The sequence below is a fragment of the Staurois parvus genome, unplaced genomic scaffold (genome assembly GCF_062004578.1).
Source record: "Staurois parvus isolate SC_StPar_1 unplaced genomic scaffold, SC_StPar_1.0 ptg000168l, whole genome shotgun sequence".
Lineage (NCBI taxonomy): Eukaryota > Metazoa > Chordata > Amphibia > Anura > Ranidae > Staurois > Staurois parvus.
Genome location: NW_028317964.1, coordinates 2340419 through 2360402, shown reverse-complemented (window position 1 = coordinate 2360402; position 19984 = coordinate 2340419). Strand labels below are relative to the sequence as shown.

Below are 19984 nucleotides of genomic sequence, written 5' to 3'. Positions count from 1 at the left end.
CCCTGCGTTCACTATATCTGGTCTCCCCGGACCCTGCGTTCACTATATCTGGTCTCCCCGGACCCTGCGTTCACTATATCTGGTCTCCCCGGACCCTGCGTTCACTATATCTGGTCTCCCCGGACCCTGCGTTCACTATATCTGGTCTCCCCGGACCCTGCGTTCACTATATCTGGTCACCCCGGACCCTGCATTTACTATATATGGTCTTCCCGGACCCTGCATTCACTATATCTGGTCTCCCACAGTATACAGAACATGGAAATGCAATTATTTTAGTAAATATAAACTGCTAAATACCTTTTCTCATTAGCAGTATATAGCAGTCTTGAGATTTCTATCAGCATCCAGCACAGCACTGGTTAAAGCTTATAGGAGTAGCTTTTCTTCTGCTCTGACTGCCCTACGAAGCTCCCAAAGAAAAAAACAAAAAACAAACAAACACTCTAGGAATACATACCAAATTGAGTATGTGCAGAGTGACTCATAGAGCTCTGTACAATCAGCAGATGGATAGGGGACAGTAGAAGACAGGGAAGATCAGAGAAGATGGGATCAAACAGTCTTGATTACACAATGAGGATTAACCCCATAGGTTCCACAGTGAGTATAACAAGTTTGTGTTACTGTATATAAAGACTGATTTTACTGGTGTGGGTTTAGTAACACTTTAATGCAGGATAAACCTTGGATGGACTCAGAAAAAAAGAGTGACTTCTCAAATCTATATTACAACCAGCACTAAACAACTTGGAGTAACAACTTGACAGCAGTTGCTGAGCAGCAATGGAGTCACTGAGTCCATCCACATTTTATCATGGGTGGAGCCCTGATGAGAGGTAGCGGTGTTGCCCCTGAAATGTGTTGATTGGTTGATATGACTTTTACCAAAAAGTAAAATTATCGTGGCACTACATTCTGCATTTCTATAGTTTGAGCTTCTGCTGGGTGCCTGCAGAAGGAAGCCTTGCTATTTGGGAGTCACCTCACCAGAGCTATTAAGCTTGTTTGAAGTGTTCCTTCATTCAGCTACAAGTGTATGTCCAAAAGTTCCCAGTGCCTCTGAGCATGTTATTCTGGTTTGCCTAATAGAACCCCACTGCCTGTGGGAGCTATTACCACTTCTGCCACCTTTCCTTCCCAAACAATATATTAAATTTTATATATATATATATATATATATATATATATATATATATATATATATATATATATATATATATATATATATATATAATTTAATTTTTTTTAAAGTCACAGTCCTGAGAGAGACAGCTGAATGTGGCTAGTTCTAAAGAAAGCAGAGTGAAACAAAGTTGGATTTCAGAAGTACACACCGCAATGACCCTGTGAAGTGTACTCTGCAATTCTTGCTACAGTAGATTAACCACTTCCCGACCGGCCGTTGCATATAAACGGCCGGACGGTGGCAGTACAGGGTCGGGTGGCCGTTTATGAACGGCCTCCCCGCACCCTGCTTGTGCGCGCTCCCTGGGAGCGCACAGCACCGCGATCCGGTGCCCGCTGTGTCCTCCGGACACAGTGAAACACCGATCGTCGGACGGGACCTCTGTACGAGGTCCCGATCATGTGATCACTGATTGGCCAATCAGTGATCACATGCAAAGTAGTAAGCAAGATGTCACTTGTGACATCATTGCTTACTACGTGTGAAATCTGTGAATGATCACAGAAGTCACATGGTACAAGGCTATTCACAACAGCCTTGTACCATGTGACAAGCTGTGACCAATCACAGCTCACTCTGTATTTCTCAATGAGTGCAGGAATGCACACAGAGAGAAAGAGAAATGATTGATTTTACATCCTATATGGGTGTAAAAGCAATCATTGTAAAAAAAAAAAAAAAAATCTTCATCACCCTCCACAAGTAGTACAGTGTCACCATGGTGACACTGTACTGCTAGGGTGACAGTATGTAAAAAAAAAAAATAAATAAAAAATAATATAAAAAAATAAAATAAAAATGTAAAAAAAATTTTTTTTAAATTATAATTTTTGGTTATAAACTAATTTTTTTTTTTTTTACTAAAACGATAACGAAATACATTTTGGCAAAGATTTATGATGAAATATTATTTATTTGCAACATTTTATAAAAAAAAACACTTTTGTTCAAAATTTTTGGACATTTTCATTTACATAGCAAAAAAAATAAAAATCCCAGCAGTGAATAAATACCACCAAAATAAAGCTTTATCTGTCGCAAAAAAAATGGTAAAAAATTAATTTGGGTACAGTGTTGCATTACTGCGCAATTGTCATTCAAAGTGTGATAGCGCTGAAAGCTGAAAATTGCCCTGGACAGGAAGGGGGTAAAAGTGTCCGGTCTGGAAGTGGTTAAATAAAACTAAAATGAACGAAAGTGAACTTTCTGATGGCTGCATATTTTGCTGGCGCTCTCCAGAAAGACCCAGCCACCAAACTTTAAAAATTACAGAAAACAAAAAGTATCTTAAATGCTTTTTGAATCTTTTTTTTTTTTTTCCATTTCCACAAATGTTTTCTTCACTTGCAATGTGTCTCTGAATGTGACTACTCCAGGAGAGTCTATTCCCCAACACAGCTCCCTCCATCCTTACACGTCATAGACCTCTCCTCTTCTGAGAGTGTCTAATTACTCTCTGAGCGGGCCCAGCTCTTCTACCCCTCTCTTCACCTCCATGCATAATCTTTGATGTAGCTGCTAGGGGAGGAGAAAATGGGAATGCTGTCACTTGAGTGACAGCTCCGATCCTGCTGGGGCTGCTGACATCACATCCAAAATGGAGGGTTACAGGAGCAGTCTCAGATCTTTTGGAGGTCTTCAAAGAGAAGGCTTTTAAATGTAAATAAAATGTTTAAAATACATTAAAAACACATATCTTATGAGAAGATTTTGTTTGAAATTATGGGTTATCTACACAACTTTACCAAATGTGCTCACTCTACCACTCTACCTTTATTCTATGTTTAAACACAATCCTTTGCAGCCAGAATTGGTAAGTTTTTGTTGTGCTTTTGAACAGAGACGCAGCCCTATGTCTCAGGATTCGGTGCTTTTGATCCTCTCTCTCCTGCTCAGAGAGTTGGTGGAGCTGAAACCAAGAATCACATTGGCCTGAACTCTTTTATAGGTGGATTCTAGATCATTTCGAGAAAAAGGTTTAGCTATCAGAAACCATTACAAATGTCACATGCATTTAGTAGGTAGGATTTTTTGCCAACACATTTTAAAAACAAAATGTAAATGCTTGTCTGTATGGAACTTTTAAAACTGAATGACTTTCATATTATACAGGTTTATTAAACATCTGACCAATTTCCTTTGTGGCCAGCCTTAGGCCGGATCTGTTTTTCTCAGCAGGAGATCTGTCCACTGATCCCCTGCTGAGTTGAACAGAGTTGCCAGATGACAGGTCTGTGTCTACTCTGCTCTTGCAGAGCGGACACAGACACAGCCTGCTTTACTCTATGGGCAGTCTGATGTAAATGGGCCAACTGTCCATTTACATCCGGCTGCCCTCTGATCCCATCTGCCCAGATAAAGGAGAATAGATCCCCCTCCATTTGCTTTTTGCCAGGATTTGAGGTAAGTAGGTGTAATCAGAGGACCGTTTACATCAACCGGTCCATAGAGGAGAATCGAGGTCTGATCAGGTCCGTCTGAAAAACAGACAGGAAGGCCCGATTGGACTGTTTGTGTGAAAGGGGCCTTACAGTGCATTAAGTGTATAATTGACTTTGTGTATAATGTTGTGCACACACGTGACTAATCTACACTAGAGAAGGACAGATGTGAAAAAGTTTACATTTTATGTGGCCAGTAAGAATTCCAAGCTAAATGACTACACACACAAGCTTGCTAATGTTTCCACTCAAAATTATTAATGCAAATAAAATTTGTGTAAATTCAAATGATATCTGTTACAGTCTCATGTTGGTTTACCATTACGTTTTGCCCAACATCCTGTTTTTCTTGTCATTGAAGGATTCATCCACTATTCATGTAAACCAACATCCTGCTTCCTGTGATTGTAGTTTGGTGCTGGGTAAGCCAACTACAGCAACTCCCTAGTACCACTCAAAACCTTACTCATCAACACCTAGATGATTTTCTGGCACAGCAAACATTTCTTTACAAATTATATACACAAACAGTATTTACAATTATGCTTCACCTGGAAATATTTTATTGAGTTTATGTTAACCTTGTTTTGTACTTGTTCCACACATGCACAATGTACATGTTGTTCGTTATGTTTACCATAAACTTATATATGTCCATCCACAATCCCCCCCAGGCCCTTACTTCAGTGTCCATAAAACAACATCATTTCCACCTCTTTTTATTCTCTCTACTTCATTCCTACTTTCCTTAAATGGCACAATATCAGTTATGACATTGCTTTCTACTTTCATCATTTATTGTCTTCTCCTATTAAGGTACATGACAGATCTGAGGTCTTCTGGGAAGATCGAGTTGGGCTTTCAATTCATATTTATGGAGCTTGTAGATAACTGTGCACCGAAGTACAAAGAGTGGAAGGCTAAGCATTCTACTGGGGAACAAAGTCGCATTTTTTGGTATACAAGTCAAAAAATTGATAACCAAAATTTGACCTCAGATCCAATACTCACATCCCACTACAGTGATAAATCCATATTATAAAGCCTTAGAGCGCCACATCCCAAATGGGATAAAATCACCACAATGTGCAGTCTTATTATTAAAGCTGGCTTCTAGCCTTCATATTTGGAATCTAAGCACACTTTTGGCTTCACATAAAGGAACGTATCAAAGAGTTGGCAGCTGATTTACACCTAAGAATGTTACAGACATTAATGGTAGAGACAAACCATTTGCCACTGGCTGGTGCTTTAAATGATCCACTTTTATTTATGGAAAACCTTTATTCCAAAAGGAAAAAAAATCGGTTTGTTGTAACTTCTTATAAAAGTGTGAGCTGGAGTTTGACTTCATTTGTTAGTGTATTACTGTAATATCTGCTAGTATATCTAACACCTTCCTCCCCCTAGACTGACAATGCTGCTGTCCAAAGTTGCCCCTGTACTCCTTCATTCAGAGTGGGGGCACTCTAATACAGGTTGTTTGTTAATGGCCATAACAGGTGAAAACAGAAGGATAAAAAAAGAAAACTAATGCAGCCACCACATCTAATACCACTGTATCTAAGCTAGTGAAGCATTAATGGTAAAGTTATTTTGGAACAAAGTAGAAGCAGCCTCCCCATTCTTATAATCCTATGGGTGAAGTCAAAGTATTCAGTTAACCGCAAAAACTGTGTCTTGAGCATCTCTCTAAAACCCCATACACGATCTGCTGTATTCCACCACAATTTAGTGTGCAATTCTTTACAAAAAAGTTCCAGCTGGATGTGACAAGGTTTATTTAGAAGAAAGCCCTGTAACAATGGTAAAGCGACTGACATTCTGTTATCAATAAGAGCTAACCTGTTAAGATGATGTTCGGAACACTCCCCCCGCAGGTGGAATACAAGTAGCTTGACCGCAGCTGGTAGGGATCCTGGAGGTTTCCATGGCTCCCTCCTCGTCCCATCATGGCTGCCTGGGAGTACTGGAGATTCATATTCGGATCAGAGAAATTGGTGTTGGGTAGGGAATTGCTCAGACTTTCATACATATCATATGGCTCTTGCTGAAAAGTAAACAAATTATAGCTCAATAGCGAAAAAGGTCAGTAAATTATGTGCTACATAAAAGCTGAATATAAACCCATCTCTTTTTGTAAATTATGAGCAAAACATTTAAATTGCAATTCTGATAAATAGAATTTACATTGTCATTGTTTACATTAAGTAACCACAATACCATGACAAACCGGGTTTAAAAGGGTACTCATATCCTAAGCATTGCCTGCTTATGAAAGAATTCTAAAGAAATCAGGGCCTGTGTGCCCACAGCTTCACATCAGAATCGTGTAGTTGTGAACAGCAAACACAGAGGGGTTTATTTACTAAAGCTGGAGAGTCCAAAATCAGACTCCCTTCTGCATAGAAACCAATCAGCTTCCAGGTTTCATTGCCAAAGCTTCATTGAACAAGCTGAGGTTAGAAGCTGATTGGTTTCTATGCAGAAGGGAGTCTGATTTTGGACTCTCCAGCTTTAGTAAATAAACCCCAGAATGTCTACCACCGATTCCCATTTATCACAAACCATATAATGGTTTTGGATCATTTTCTGTTAATACGGTTATAAATTGTTAATTTATCTATTTTTTATTATCCATATAAAATGTGTATTTTAAAAATAAAAAGGTTAATACAGGTGTATAGTAGATGCTAGCTTTGTAGAGCACCCTGGGTTTCCTAAAGAGAAAGTCTAGAAGTAGCTCTTTCCTATGTAATGGTCTTTAGATAACCTTACAGTCAAGAGTTGAACAAAGCAGAAAGGGATGGATCACTTCTCAATCACTGAATTTCAGCTATAAACAGGAATGGGTGGAACATGTAACAGATTCTCAAAGGTGAAGGTGTTCTTTAAGGCCTCAAGACTCCCAGACTTCATACATTCATGCTGGCTTATTATGTTACCAGCCTGGAGCTTTGGTGAGTCTATTTAATTCATCTGGTGGTGGAAAAGAACATTTTTGGCAATACATATTAAGAAGACACGTGGAGTTTGATATTATGCCTGTGGTGGACATTCATATTAGTGGTGCACTGAAATGAAAATTCTGGTGCCGAAACCGAAAATTCAAAATGCACTTGGTCGAAAACCAAAATGCACAGTTTTTAAAAATGAATATATATTTTTTGGAAAAAAATACTTTGATTTAAAAAAAAAAAAAAAATTATATATATATATATATATATATATATATATATATATATATATATATATATATATCTCCCAATTTTTTTGTAAAATATGAAAGAGGATGTTACGGCGAGTAAATAGATACCCAACACGTCAAACTTTAAAATTGCATACGCTCGTGGAATGGCGTGAAACTGCGGTACTTAAAAATCTCCATGGGTGATGCTTTAAAAATTTCTACAGATTAGCAGTGTAAAGTTATTGCTCTTGACGTTCCTGGCGATACCTCATGTGTGTGGTTTGAACACCATTTATATATGTGGACATGGTCTATGTATGCGTTCACCGCTACATGCGAGCACGGGGGGGACTGGGGCACTTTAAACTTTTTTTTTTTACATTTATTTAATGTTTTTTTTTTTTTTGCACTGTCCCTTTAAAACATTTTTTAATCACTTTTATTCTTAATCACAAGAAATGCATGCATCCCTTGTGATAGAAATAATTAGTGGCAGGTGCTCTTTATGGAGAGATATGGGGTCAATAAGACCCCACATCTCTCTTCTGCAATGTAAAGCATTAGATTAAAAAAAAACAAAAAAAAAAACAAACATTGATCTGGTGCTCTTAAAAAAAAATTGGCCAGAACCAGAAGTGACATCGCTCCGGTCGTCCAAAGGCATAAAGATGAGTGGAGGCCATCTTTCCTTCACTCATCTCTATGCCCAGCGCCAGGATCGCTTGATGGTTTCTCAGGTAAGGCTGAAAACTACAGAGTGGCACCAGCGAGGGGCAGGGTTTTTTCGGCACCTGTATCGGTGTATTTTTTCATTTCGACCGACGGCCGAAAGGGGTGTTTTCGGCCGAAACATTTCAGCCACCGAAATGTTGGTGCATCCCTAATTCATATATATGATTGGTTTGGTAACATAGTTGTCATGAATGCTATATGAATTGGACACTTAATTTATTGCACACTAGCACTTTGTGTATAGGACTTATATATATATATATATATATATATATATATATATATGAATTGATTGATCACTTAATTGGCACAAAAGCACTTTTTATGCGTATCTTGCACATAACTGTTTGCACAGAGTATTTTGAGTTATAAAAGCCAAGTTTTTGATTACCATTTACACTTTAGTATTTGATGGATGTAGATGTCTGAATAAGTCAGGTTGATGGGGTAAATAGTACTTTTAGTTTGTAGTGTTCAGATGCAGTGTAGTTTTGCTTTAAAGTAAACCCACGTGAACAAGGCTTAACAGTAGGAGTTTATTTGTCATACTATAATCCGTACAAATGCATGCTGATCAGTAGACTAACCTGGTGCCACAGGTACTTTCCTAGTCTATTGGGTTGTTGCTGATCATGGAAGGCATCGGCAAAGAAGCCACTGAAAGAGTTCTATGGAAAGTGAAATACAAAAATCACAAGTATGATTAATAGACTACCATCCCCAGCTCAATGGGCTGGCAATTCTCGACCATTTCATATTCTGATCAAGAAGTGCTCTCGGTGTAATACAAAACAATAATGCTTCAATCAGCTTCCATTTACTCATTCATTTAAATGAGAAAATCCAAGCTTTCCCTTGAATTTAAAAGTACCATTAAACACAAAATCCATTTATAATTTTACTGAGAAGGATATCCTGCTATGTTTTCAGCCAAACCAAGCTCAGGAAAGGCTGACAAAGGTTGACAGAAGGCTGGACAGGAAGACAGCAGGGTCCAGCAAAATACACTTTCCCATAAACACAGCTTTCTATCCAATGAGCTCAGTTTTGATCTTTAAGTCTTAATCTTTTTGTTCTAAATCTTTACTGACCAAACAATGTACCTTCTCAACCATGACAGCATGTGAAAAAAATAAGGAAAGGTAAACAAATGAAGACAAAAAGGGAAAGACACACAACTTATAGGCTAAAAGTAGGAACGTGATCAATGGATAGGTAAATGGGAGGAAATAAGAAACTGAATACACCTCGGGTACTATACTCACATTAGCCAAATTGAGATCCAGAGGAGGGCACGGCACAGGTGAGGGAGGCTGTAAATTTTGTGATTCGTGAGGATCGTGTATTTGTAGTGGATGCTGGGACTGGTCTTGGTACAAAGGATAAGGTGGAGGAGGTTCCAGTGGAGGCAAAGAAAGAGGACTCCTGTCCATAGCAACTCCCTAGCAATGTAAAAATAAGAACATTTAACATGAGACTAGCCAGGTTGTTTCTTGCATAAGTACATAGTGGATTGGCTCTATCGCACTATTTTCTCTAAATTGTAGTGAAACTTATTTTTTTCACTTTCTGATAAAGTTGGGATAAAATCCCTGCCAGGATTTTGTTTTGCTGTCCATGTCCTATATGGTATATTTCTATACACTTCCTCTTCTGTGGTCACTACATGAAGTTCTAGGAAACCTTTGCATAAAAAGCTTAAATCCCCTCTTAGACAGCTGTCTCCAGTATATCCCAGTTTAAATATTTCTTCTCACCTCCTGTTCTGGTTATAACCAGGTGGTTTTAGATTTCCAGTTACTTTGTACCTGCATGACAATGTCACCAGGACACCGAGAGGGTGAATCTCCTTAGTGAGGACACCAACAGAAGTTCTAACCATTCCATACAAAAAAGAAAAGAAAAAAAAAAAAGGAAAGAAGGGGGGGGGGGGCTGAAAGACTATAGCTACACCTCTTGTGGGATGCAAACAAATAAAGCTTCAGTCTATGACATCTGGGTGGGGGATCCCTACTGTCCTTATTGATTGCGGCAACTCTTTGGCAGTCAAGGGGCTGAGCGAATTAAATCTCAATGTGGATGGACTAATCTTCTGTTGCGACCATTGAAATCTGACAGCTAGTGCCGCTGGCTGTCAGAATACTCCAATAGTGCCTGCATCTGACTGGACGTAGATTGCTGGATGGAGGTTGTAAGGGCCCTCTAACCCCTCATGTATTGTATTTCATTGTTACTGCACTGTCTCGTGTACTGTCTCCCAGTATAATGTACAGCGCTGAGCAAACTGTTGAGCTATATAAATACTGTATAATAATAATAATGGAGGTGATGTTCGGCCAACAATTCTTTACCCAGCACCATAGACTTTTCAACTGATGGACGATGATGGACGATGGGCAAAGTTAAGTCTTCAGGGGCACCCACTAATTGATGTTTGGCTGGAATGTTAGGAGTGTGTGTGGCCAGCTTAAGTTGGGAAATTTTCCTCACCCAGAGACAAACCATAGCCATAATTTTTGTAATCATGTCCGAAGTCATCAAGAAACATAATATTTAAATACAGTTGGAAAAGCCAAAATTCAATTTAATTCAATCACACATTTTTACTATTAATCAGCACAGCAGCTGCCAACAGCGAGTCAACTCATTACAGCCACAGAAAGTCCATAAGCCTCACACTTTCAGTTAAAACCCTCACAGACCAGAAACACAATCTTCTGTCAATTTAAACCAACTACACTTATGATTACCTGCTGAAACCTTACCTGAGAGCTTGCCATGCTCATGGGGCTGGTAGGTGAAAACTGGCCACTAACACACCGGATTGGCTCACTGCCTGGTATCAAGGTTAGAGGGCTGACGGGAGTTTGCTTGCGTCTTGGGGAACTGCCAAGCGCAGCCGTAGGTAGAGAAGGGTTGCTAAGGGAGGCCAGGCGAAGAGATGGGTGAAGGGATGCATTGGCTCGACCAGATGGAGGACCATGGTTGTTTATAGAAGAGGCAAGTGAGGTGTTGTTCAGTGTTGCTTGAATGGGTGGATTGCTCCGTGTGTTCTGCAAACCTGTCAAAAAGTATATAAAAAAAGTGTGTGAAACCAATGCAACATTTTCTTTCCTATCAAGGTAACACAGAAAAAGACACTTGCATCCCTTTGGATCATTGGCACGAAGCCAGGATGAAGAAACTCAACACCTGAAAGGAGGATTAGGAATGAAAGCACTGCTGTAGTTGTTAATTCATTAAACTATCCCTTGATCAGAAAAAAGAAAAAAAAAGCGTTCTGAGAGCCCCTGCACCTGTTATAAGCCAATATACGTCTATCTTAGAGTAATCTTACAGATTATTACTGAAGTTTTATGTACCAATGAAATTCAGTAAACCAACCAAGTGATTTATCCTGATCCCTCTGACTTTTCTACAGACAAACCCCTATTCACGGCCATATAATGGCAGCATTATCAGAACTGCTTCGTGGAACTTGAACTTGCATTTTTAAGTCAGAGAGTGGGATGTAGGGTACAAAGACCCCATTGAAAGAAAAAAAAGATTTCCATGTGCTTTTCTTCTTATTTTTTCTGGCTCACCACTTACCCTAGTTTAGCTCAGCCCTGGTACTTGCCAGTCTATGTTACATGCACTGTATCTTATTAACTTTTCATTTTCAGCTGAGCTGAACAGCACCTGGAGTGAAGAAGTGGCTTTACTCTCTATGGATATGCACCAACATACAGCAAATTATCCAACAGCAATATACCTGTAGAAATCCTGTCTAGGAAGATTACCTAGCATTAGAATTATGCTACATCTGATTTTCAACTTTCAAGTGACTTATACTTGGTGTCGGTACTATTTTGGGGTTTACCGTTTTCATCTTGCCTTCTGATTGGCGGGTTTGTGTCCATGGAGAGATTATTGGTGGGTACCACAGACAACTGACCCCCCAACCCTCTTTGGTTCCTATCTAGCGCTCTCCCACAAGCCAGGTGCATTAGAGAAGTCGGGTGATTTCTAAGTGCATAGAACCCTGCATAAACTTGTGTATTTTCTTTTTCTCTACAAAAATGATATATGATTTCCCTGTGACTCATGGAAGTAATTGTATTTTGACTATTTCACTGTAAATATTTGTTACAGACGGACATTAACCAAGTCCTGATGAAGACATCTGCAAAATGCAATAACTTGGGTGCCTAGACAGGCAGAGTGTCTAAAAACGTGTTATGTATATACTGTACCTATATGTTCTGATGTATAGCGTTGCCCTATACATATACAGTATATCAGAAACCTTGTTTTTATAGAAATTATGCATTTTATTGAATTGTATTTAAAATCTATAAATAAATATGTAAAAAAAAAATATATATATATATATATATACACACACACACACACACACACACACACACACACACAATTAAAGGATGGGTTGCATCACATACAGTGGAAATGAAAAGTCTACACACCCCTGTTATGAAGGACGGGTTTCTGTGATGTAAAAAAAATAACAAAGATAAATAATTTCAGAACCTTTTCCACCTTTAATGAGACCTATAAAAACTGTACAAATCAATTGAAAAATAAACTAAAATCTTTGGGGGGGGGGGGGGGTAATCAAAAAAACTAAAATAATGCGGTTGCATAAGTGTGCACACCCTCTTATAACTGGGGACATAGCTGTGTTCAGAATTAAGCAATCACATTAAAAATCATGTTAAATAGGAGTCAGTACACACCTGCCATCATTTAAAGTGCCTCTGATTAACCCCAAATAAAGTTTAGCTGTTCTAGTAGGTCTTTCCTGACATTTTCTTAGTTGCATCCTACAGCAAAAGTCAAGGTCTGCAGAGAGCTTTTAAAGCATCAGAGGGATCTCACTGTTAAAAGGTATCAGTCAGGAGAAGGGTACAAAAGAATTTCCAAAGCATTAGATATACCATGAAGCACAGGGAAGACAGTCATTCAGCGGAGAAAATATGGCTCAACAGTGACATTGCCAAGAACATCCCTCCAAAATTGATGAAAAGACGAGAAGAAAAACTGATCTGGGAGGCTGCCAAGAGACCTACAGCAACATTAAAGGAGCTGCAGGAATATCTGGCAAGTACTGGCTGTCTGGTACATGAGACAACAATCTCCCGTATTCTTCATATGTCTGAGCAATGGGGTAGAGTGGCAAGATGGAAGCCTTTTACGAAGAAAAACATCCAAGCCCGGCTAAATTTTGCAAAAAACACATCTGAAGTCTCCTAAAAGCATGTGGGAAAATGTGTTATGGTCTGATGAAACCAAGGTTGAACTTTTTGGCCATAATTCCAAAAGATATGTTTGGCACAAAAACAACACTGCACATCACCAAAAGAACACCATACCCACAGTGAAGCATGGTGGTGGCAGCAGCATGCTTTGGGGTTGTTTTTCTTCAGCTGGAACTGGGGTCTTCATTAAGGTACAGGGAATTATTAAACCTTCAGGCTTCTGCTAGAAAGCTGAACATGAAAAGGAACTTCATCTTTCAGCATGACAAAGACCCAAAGCCTACATCCAAATCAACAAAAGGAATGTGTTCACCAGAAGAAGATTAAAGTTTTGGAATGGCCCAGCCAGAGCCCAGACCAGAATCCGATCGTAAATCTGTGGGGTGATCTGAAGAGGGCTGTGCACAGGAGATGCCCTCGCAATCCGACAGATTTGGAGTGCTTTTGCAAGGAAGAGTGCGCAAATTTGCCAAGTCAAGATGTGCCATGCTGATAGACTCATACCCAAAAAGACTGAGTGCTGTAATAAAATCAAAAGGTGCTTCAGCAAAGTATTAGTTTAAGGGTGTGCACACTTATGCAACCATATTATTTTAGTTTTTTATTTTTACATCCCTCAACCTAAAAGATTTCAGTTTGTTGTTCAACTAAGTTGTACAGTTTATAGGTCACATTAAGGTGGAAAAAGTTCTGAAATTACTAATTTTTGTGTCATTTTTTACATCACAGAAACCTGACATTTTAACAGGGGTGTGTAGATTTTTTTTTATATCCACTGTACATCATGAGGGAGATGTTGCACAAGTCATGTTCATCAGAAAGGACAATAAAAGGATCATAAAATGGACAACCGCATATTAGAACCAATGGACAAGAAAAATACCAACTGTCATGTACATCACACAGTAATTTACGCATACAGAGGAATGTTACTGATAAACAGATGTATAAGATCGTGATTTAAATGTTGCAATGTCACCCATATTGTAAAAATGGATAAAGGGACTGAAAAGAAAAATTGATACAATTTTGTATATATTATCTCACTGGGTGTTCCTCATTGCTACATATAAAGTCCCGGTATATCAATCTATTGATATGCTGTTGGATCAAATTTTGGGATGGTATCTTATGAGGATGTTTATTTTGGATGTGAAAACCTTGATTCCGCTTCTCTCTGAATGGGTATTGGTGGAACAGTGTGTGGACAGCACAGTGTGTAATTCTTTCTTTCCTAGAAACCATTGCTCCTCAGCCAGCAACTGATGGCCAAACAACAAAAGTCAAAATGTAAATCTTAGAAAGCCAAGCAGAGGAGATCTGCGTTTGTGCCCAGTAGATGTGAGTTTGGATGCAGCACAATGTGAGTCCTTAAGTTTGACAACCCTTTATTCAGAAGATCAGAGAGTAGTAACAGTATCCTTTGTATGAGTTATGGGGGTAAAAAAGCACCGACATTCTAATGCCTGACTGACAGAGTAAATTGATGACTTCCCCTGCAGTATGCACAGAGCTCCACGTTCTTCCTGTATCCTAGCAGTCTGCTGTGTCATTCTAATAAGGTGTGTGTGTCTGTGAAAAAATTGTCAATATAGCCACTACTGAAGTATATCCTCCATTACATTGTTTCATATTGCTTTTCGGAACACAAAACCTGAAACTGATTTTACAAATCTTCATTGCAATTTGTTGAGATCACTGTCTGCTGGAGAACAGTTATGTCATATATATCTTATACTTCCCATTCCATTAATAACACTAAATGTTCTTTCATGTGATGAAGTGCTACATGCACTTAGTACCCTGGGGGATAAGAAAGGACTTTCAATCGATCCTCCCTGCCGCTCTGGCAGGCCTACCAAATTAGACATTATTCACTTGTTGTTCTGGGCCCACCAACCTCTATTCTTCCACCAACTTCTTTTGAAAGTAAATCTATTTCTACTGCTTCTCTTAGGCATGATCTTCTCGTGGCCTACACAGAGTTGGTGGTGCCTCCTGAGGACTATGTTTCCCCTTTCCTCACCAAATGGGAGAAGGATCTTGATTTACACTTGACACATGATGACACCTGAATAAAAAGTTTATCCTCTTATAGGGTCCCTTTGAGGCTACACCATTTGTTCCCTAAAGTCAGCCCCAATTTTAGGGGATGTGGTACAGCCATAGGTTTGATCCTCCATATTTTCTGGTCGTGTTCGCAAATCCAACCTTTTTGGGATGCATGAACCCTGATTCACAACCTTACGGACTCACCTCACCTCCTTATCTAAACAAAAATATCAACATTCATTCTCTGGTGAGACACCAAGATACAAACATGTATCCCAGCACTTTGGAAGTCCCCATCAACTCCTACTGTGGATAACATCGGTAAATGGAATCATGTGTATGTCATCCCTGAGAAGACAGGAAGTTCACCCATGATGGCGAGTCCGCACCTCCATACTGAAGTGTGGATGGGATGTAAACAATGCATGAGCCTGTTCATTGCACCTGCGATGCAATGGTCATGGTTGCAATGCTCTGCAGGCTTCAATGCAAAAATTTAACAAATGCACTTTTATTCTAATATTGTGCGTGCATTATTACAATTTTGCAAGAGGTGGACTATACGCCAGGCATGTCCAGGAGAAAAATAGTTAAAACTTCTATCGAGTCAGGACAGGACCTTAAAGATAAGGTGTGATATTTCAATTGATCTCTGTGTTATGCCTTCAGCAAACTGAAGAAAAAAAAAAAATTTGATCCATAAAGAAAAGCAAATGCACAAAAATCAAAATATCCTTAAATAAGCCCAATGAGTTCAAAGCAGATAGCCGCATACTTCTATTTAAGAACTATCTGTACATCACTGACCTGGAGAGTTACTGATGCCCAGGTGAGTCATAGCAGCAGGCAACCCACTCGTGCTGTTTTCCGTGCTGATGCCTGCATATGCCGTGTCATCTGGGTCCAGGGGAGTGGGCAAGGGAGAAGGGAAATGGAGATTTGTAAGGTCTGGCAGTGAACCACCTGTGTTTAGATTGCTCTGGAAATGTGAAAGGCCTGCATTCTGATCTGCAGATGGAAAAACTCTGTAGATGAAAAAAAAGATACGAATTACTCAATTCTATTAGTCATACTAACAATAGCAATACTAAAAATTGGTCACAGTAGGAAAACTATTTAAACTCTTACAGTTCCATTTCGTGTGAAGAGATTAGGGATGCTTTGAAATCTCTTGCCCCTTATAATTCCCCAGGACCGGACGGTCTTCCTCACAATTATTACAAAGTTTTCCCTGATATCCTGGTTCCCCATATGGTTTAATATTTTATTTATCTACAGGATGGGGGACTGTTACCCCCCAACGAAAATAAGGCTTTCATTAGTGTCATCCCCAAACCCCTCAAAGATGTTTCTATAGTTTCCAATTACCGGCCCATCCTCATTAATTGTGATCTAAAGATTCTCACTAAAATGTTCGCCTTACGCCTCCATAAATTCCTAGCACTGTATGTTCATGATGATCAGTCAGGATTCATAAGCGGTCGACAAACATCAGACCAAATTTGCCGGACTTTAGCTTTGCTGTCAGCCGTACATTCTAATTGGGACAAATCTTCACAGAGGGAAATTTTATTATCGCTGGATATTCATAAAGCGTTTGACATTCTATCGTGGGACTATTTCAGATGTTAGATAGGTTTGGCCCTTCTTTTACGACCTTGCTACGGGCCCTCTATTCTAATCCTTCGGCTCAAATTTCCATTCGTGGTTATAAGTCAGCCTCCCTGTCGAAAGGGCGTGGTACTAGACAGGGTTGTCCTCTCTCTCCACTATTATTCGCTCTGGCAATGGAACCGCTTGAGATCGCCATTCGCTCTGATCCCACTATTTCGGGCATCCGCTGCGGTCAGTGGGATCATAAATGCGCTCTATTTGCTGATGATGTCCTTATGTACATATCTGCTCCTCGCACTTCTTTGCCCAATCTCCTTCCCGTTTCATTGTTTCGCAGAGGCCTTACTCTTAATTCCTCTAAAACAATTGCCTTAAATATTTTGTTGTATGACTCGGAGGTTCATTACCTTTGGGACAATTTTGATTTCCAGTGGGCCCCTCGTTCTCTCCCTTATCTGGGGATTCACCTCACAAAATCTTTTTCATCCTTATACAAGACCAAATATCTTCCGCTCTTCAGGCGACTTAAATCTGATTTACTAGAATGGCAGGATCTCCCACTTTCCTGGTTTGGTAGAATCCACTCTATTAAAATGACTTTTTTACCGTGCCTATTGTACTACTTTAGGACATTACCGATCATGGTTCCCAAATGGGAACTGATACTATTACAAGCTGCAGTCTCTAGATTTATCTGGAGTGGAAAGCGTCCTAGGGTCAACAGGTCAACTCTCTTTTCCCTAAAGAAGCATGGCGGTTTGGGACTTCCTAATCTCGTAGCTTATTTTCATGCTCCTCAGATAGCACAGTTAACTTGTACTAGAGCCAGGGGTTATGCCCCCCAGTGGGTTGGCATTGAGGCCTTATCCTGCAATCCTTATGCTACTGGTGCTCTTATGTGGCTCCCCAGTCGCTTACGTCCTCCTATTTTGTGTCCTATGCTGTCCTATTCGATGATGGTTTGGGATAGATGGAGGGCTCACAAACCTTTCTTCTCCCCACATACTCCATTAGCTCCAGATTTTTATAATCCTGAGTTTATTCCTGGTGTGTCACCATCAGAATTTCATTGGTGGATGAATAAGGGTTTGCTGCGTATTGGAGACTTCCTGGATGGACTTCGTCCTCGTTCTCTCCAGTATTTTCTGACACAGTACCAGATGCCTCCCAAAGAATTGTTTCGCTATTATCAAATTATCTGATTTATCTCTAGCAAACAAATTAATCGCAGACCCTTGTACACTCACTCCTTTAGAAGTCTCCTGTGGGGCAACTGGGTTGATGAGGGGTCGTTTGTCCATTGTCTATGCTTCCCTGGTCGATCCTCTCACTAAATTATCCTATATGACTCAATGGGAAAGGGACTTGAATAGTTCCTTAGATCTGGAAACTTGGAAGGCTGCGGCCCATTCTCTATCAAAGATATCGATTAATACTGCTCTTATCGAATCCAATTACAAAACGCTACTTTGTTGGTACTTGGTTCCTATGCGCCTCGCTAAAATATGCCCTTCAGTATCACCTACTTGCTTCCGGGCTCTGCAGACAAGAGGGAACTATGTTCCATATCTGGTGGAAATGTCCGGTAGTAAATAGATTTTGGATCAGAATGTTTAATTTTAACTACTCGGTTACGGGAATTAATATTCGTAGAACACCGGAAGTGGCCTTATTTCAACTGCTACCTGCTACCGTTCCCAAAAAATCGACTAAACTAATTCATTGCCTCTTACTGGTGGCATGCATTACCATAGCTAGACGGGGTTAAACAAAACCTTAATTGGATAATGGTGAGAAGTTAACTAGCATTGTCAATAATGATGAATCTAGATTTGAGGGGACGTGGGGACCATGGATCAGATATACCTCCATTGCTTAATAACGCCGCAGCTGACTCTCTCATTTTTTCCCTCTTCCCCCCCCCCCCCCCTTTTTTTTTGTTTTCTCTTTTCCTTTTCTTCTCTCCTCGTCTTATCCTAGATCTTTTCTTTCGATCTCCCTAATCTTAACTTTTTTCATTTGAATTGGGGTTTTTATATTGGTGGTTAATTTCTCTGACACTGCCCTTGTCCAAAGTCTGTTGAAACGTTTGCTACCTGGCGAGCACGCTGTTTTTTATATATATGATTATATGTTCTACGATTTTGTTTGTGCTCACCATTCTGGCATGTGGCGGAAATGTTATTGTTCCTATGCATACCACTGTAAACCAATTCTCAATAAAAATATTGAAGTATAAACTCTTAAAGTTATCCATATTAAAGTGGAAATCCAGGCTATTACTAACTGGCAGTATGGTGCAGCTAGCAGTGGTATGAGTTCAGGCTAGCCTTATTCAGCAAGAATACTGATATTAAAGTAGAAGTCCTGGGTTATTACCAGTCCTATTCTAATGCCTAGTACATACGATTAGAAAATCAGATGACAAAAATAGCTTTTGGAGGAATTGTTTGATCATTGATACACAGCTTTCAACAGCTGATCACGACAGTTCATTCAATAATACCGAAGGGACAAGCACAAAAAATGTTTCTCATACAATAACGGCTGCAGTTCTGATGCGGTACAGAATCCGCACAGAAAACGCTGCGAATCCTGCACCGCATCAGTGTGAACCAGGGGTTAAAGAAAAAAAAAATAAGCACAAGGGATATTACTTATCTTCAATGTGAAGGGTCCCTTTTACCGCTGTGAACTGGTATAGCAGAAATCTTCCTCACCCCTGCTGTTGTAATATTCCGATGCGGAGGGAGTTCATAGAACTAAGGGAGCTGTGACAGGTACCCAACTATGCCAACCTTTTTCTCCGATCTCTTCCATTATTAAAAGCGGTACCAGAGCTTCTATGAATGAAAAAGGGTCTATGAAAGCACAAAGCAAGCCATTCATTTTTTTCTCCCATCCTCAATTCATAGATCATTTTCCATTCACAGAAACTGTAGTGTGGTGTCTATGAATGGAGGACAAGGGTGAAAAAGGTGGGCATAGACACTCTTGAGGAGAACCTGTCAAAAATCCCTTGTTTCTATTAACCCATGCTCTGTCATGTGAGGAATATGGAAGCTATCATTGCTGAACTCTCGTTCTTAAAATGTTCATTATCTGGCTGCCATGCTGATGCCTCAGCTTCAACACTGTCAAAAATACTGACTTACAGCAATTAAAGAAATAAAGAATAACAGCTAACCCATTTTTTGCATACATTACACAGAATTTTCATATCACTATAACAGCATTGACAGCAGTGAGCCTCACACTAAGTGAAGCCAAACTTTCTACAAGAAAAAAGGAGAGACATCAATACATACTTGATTCCAGGAACTTCACAAGAGCGGGGACGAGATGCTAGAGACTGGACCTATACACAGCACACAATGGAAAAGAATTCAGCTTACAGGCAACATCCCACATTTTCAAAATGAATAACACATTATGGGCTTGTTCATACCTGAAGGCGGTGCGGGAGAGCCACGGTCCTGTGCAACTTCCCACACCACATTCTAATCGC

At 39.7% G+C, this 19984-nt stretch overlaps 1 protein-coding gene across 2 annotated transcripts in view; it reads right to left on the bottom strand.

The window, feature by feature from the left end:
- Positions 1-19984, bottom strand: part of LOC149462779 (CREB-regulated transcription coactivator 3-like) — a 191787-nt gene that overhangs the window by 16810 nt on the left and 154993 nt on the right. For both annotated transcript variants that reach the window (XM_089676403.1, XM_089676404.1), the window contains 6 exons: positions 19785-19834; positions 15670-15887; positions 10318-10613; positions 8818-8994; positions 8140-8220; positions 5476-5680 (listed from right to left, as the gene is read on the bottom strand). In XM_089676403.1, the coding sequence (XP_089532529.1) occupies positions 5476-5680; positions 8140-8220; positions 8818-8994; positions 10318-10613; positions 15670-15887; positions 19785-19834 (1027 nt within the window). The remainder of the gene's footprint in view (positions 1-5475; positions 5681-8139; positions 8221-8817; positions 8995-10317; positions 10614-15669; positions 15888-19784; positions 19835-19984) is intronic.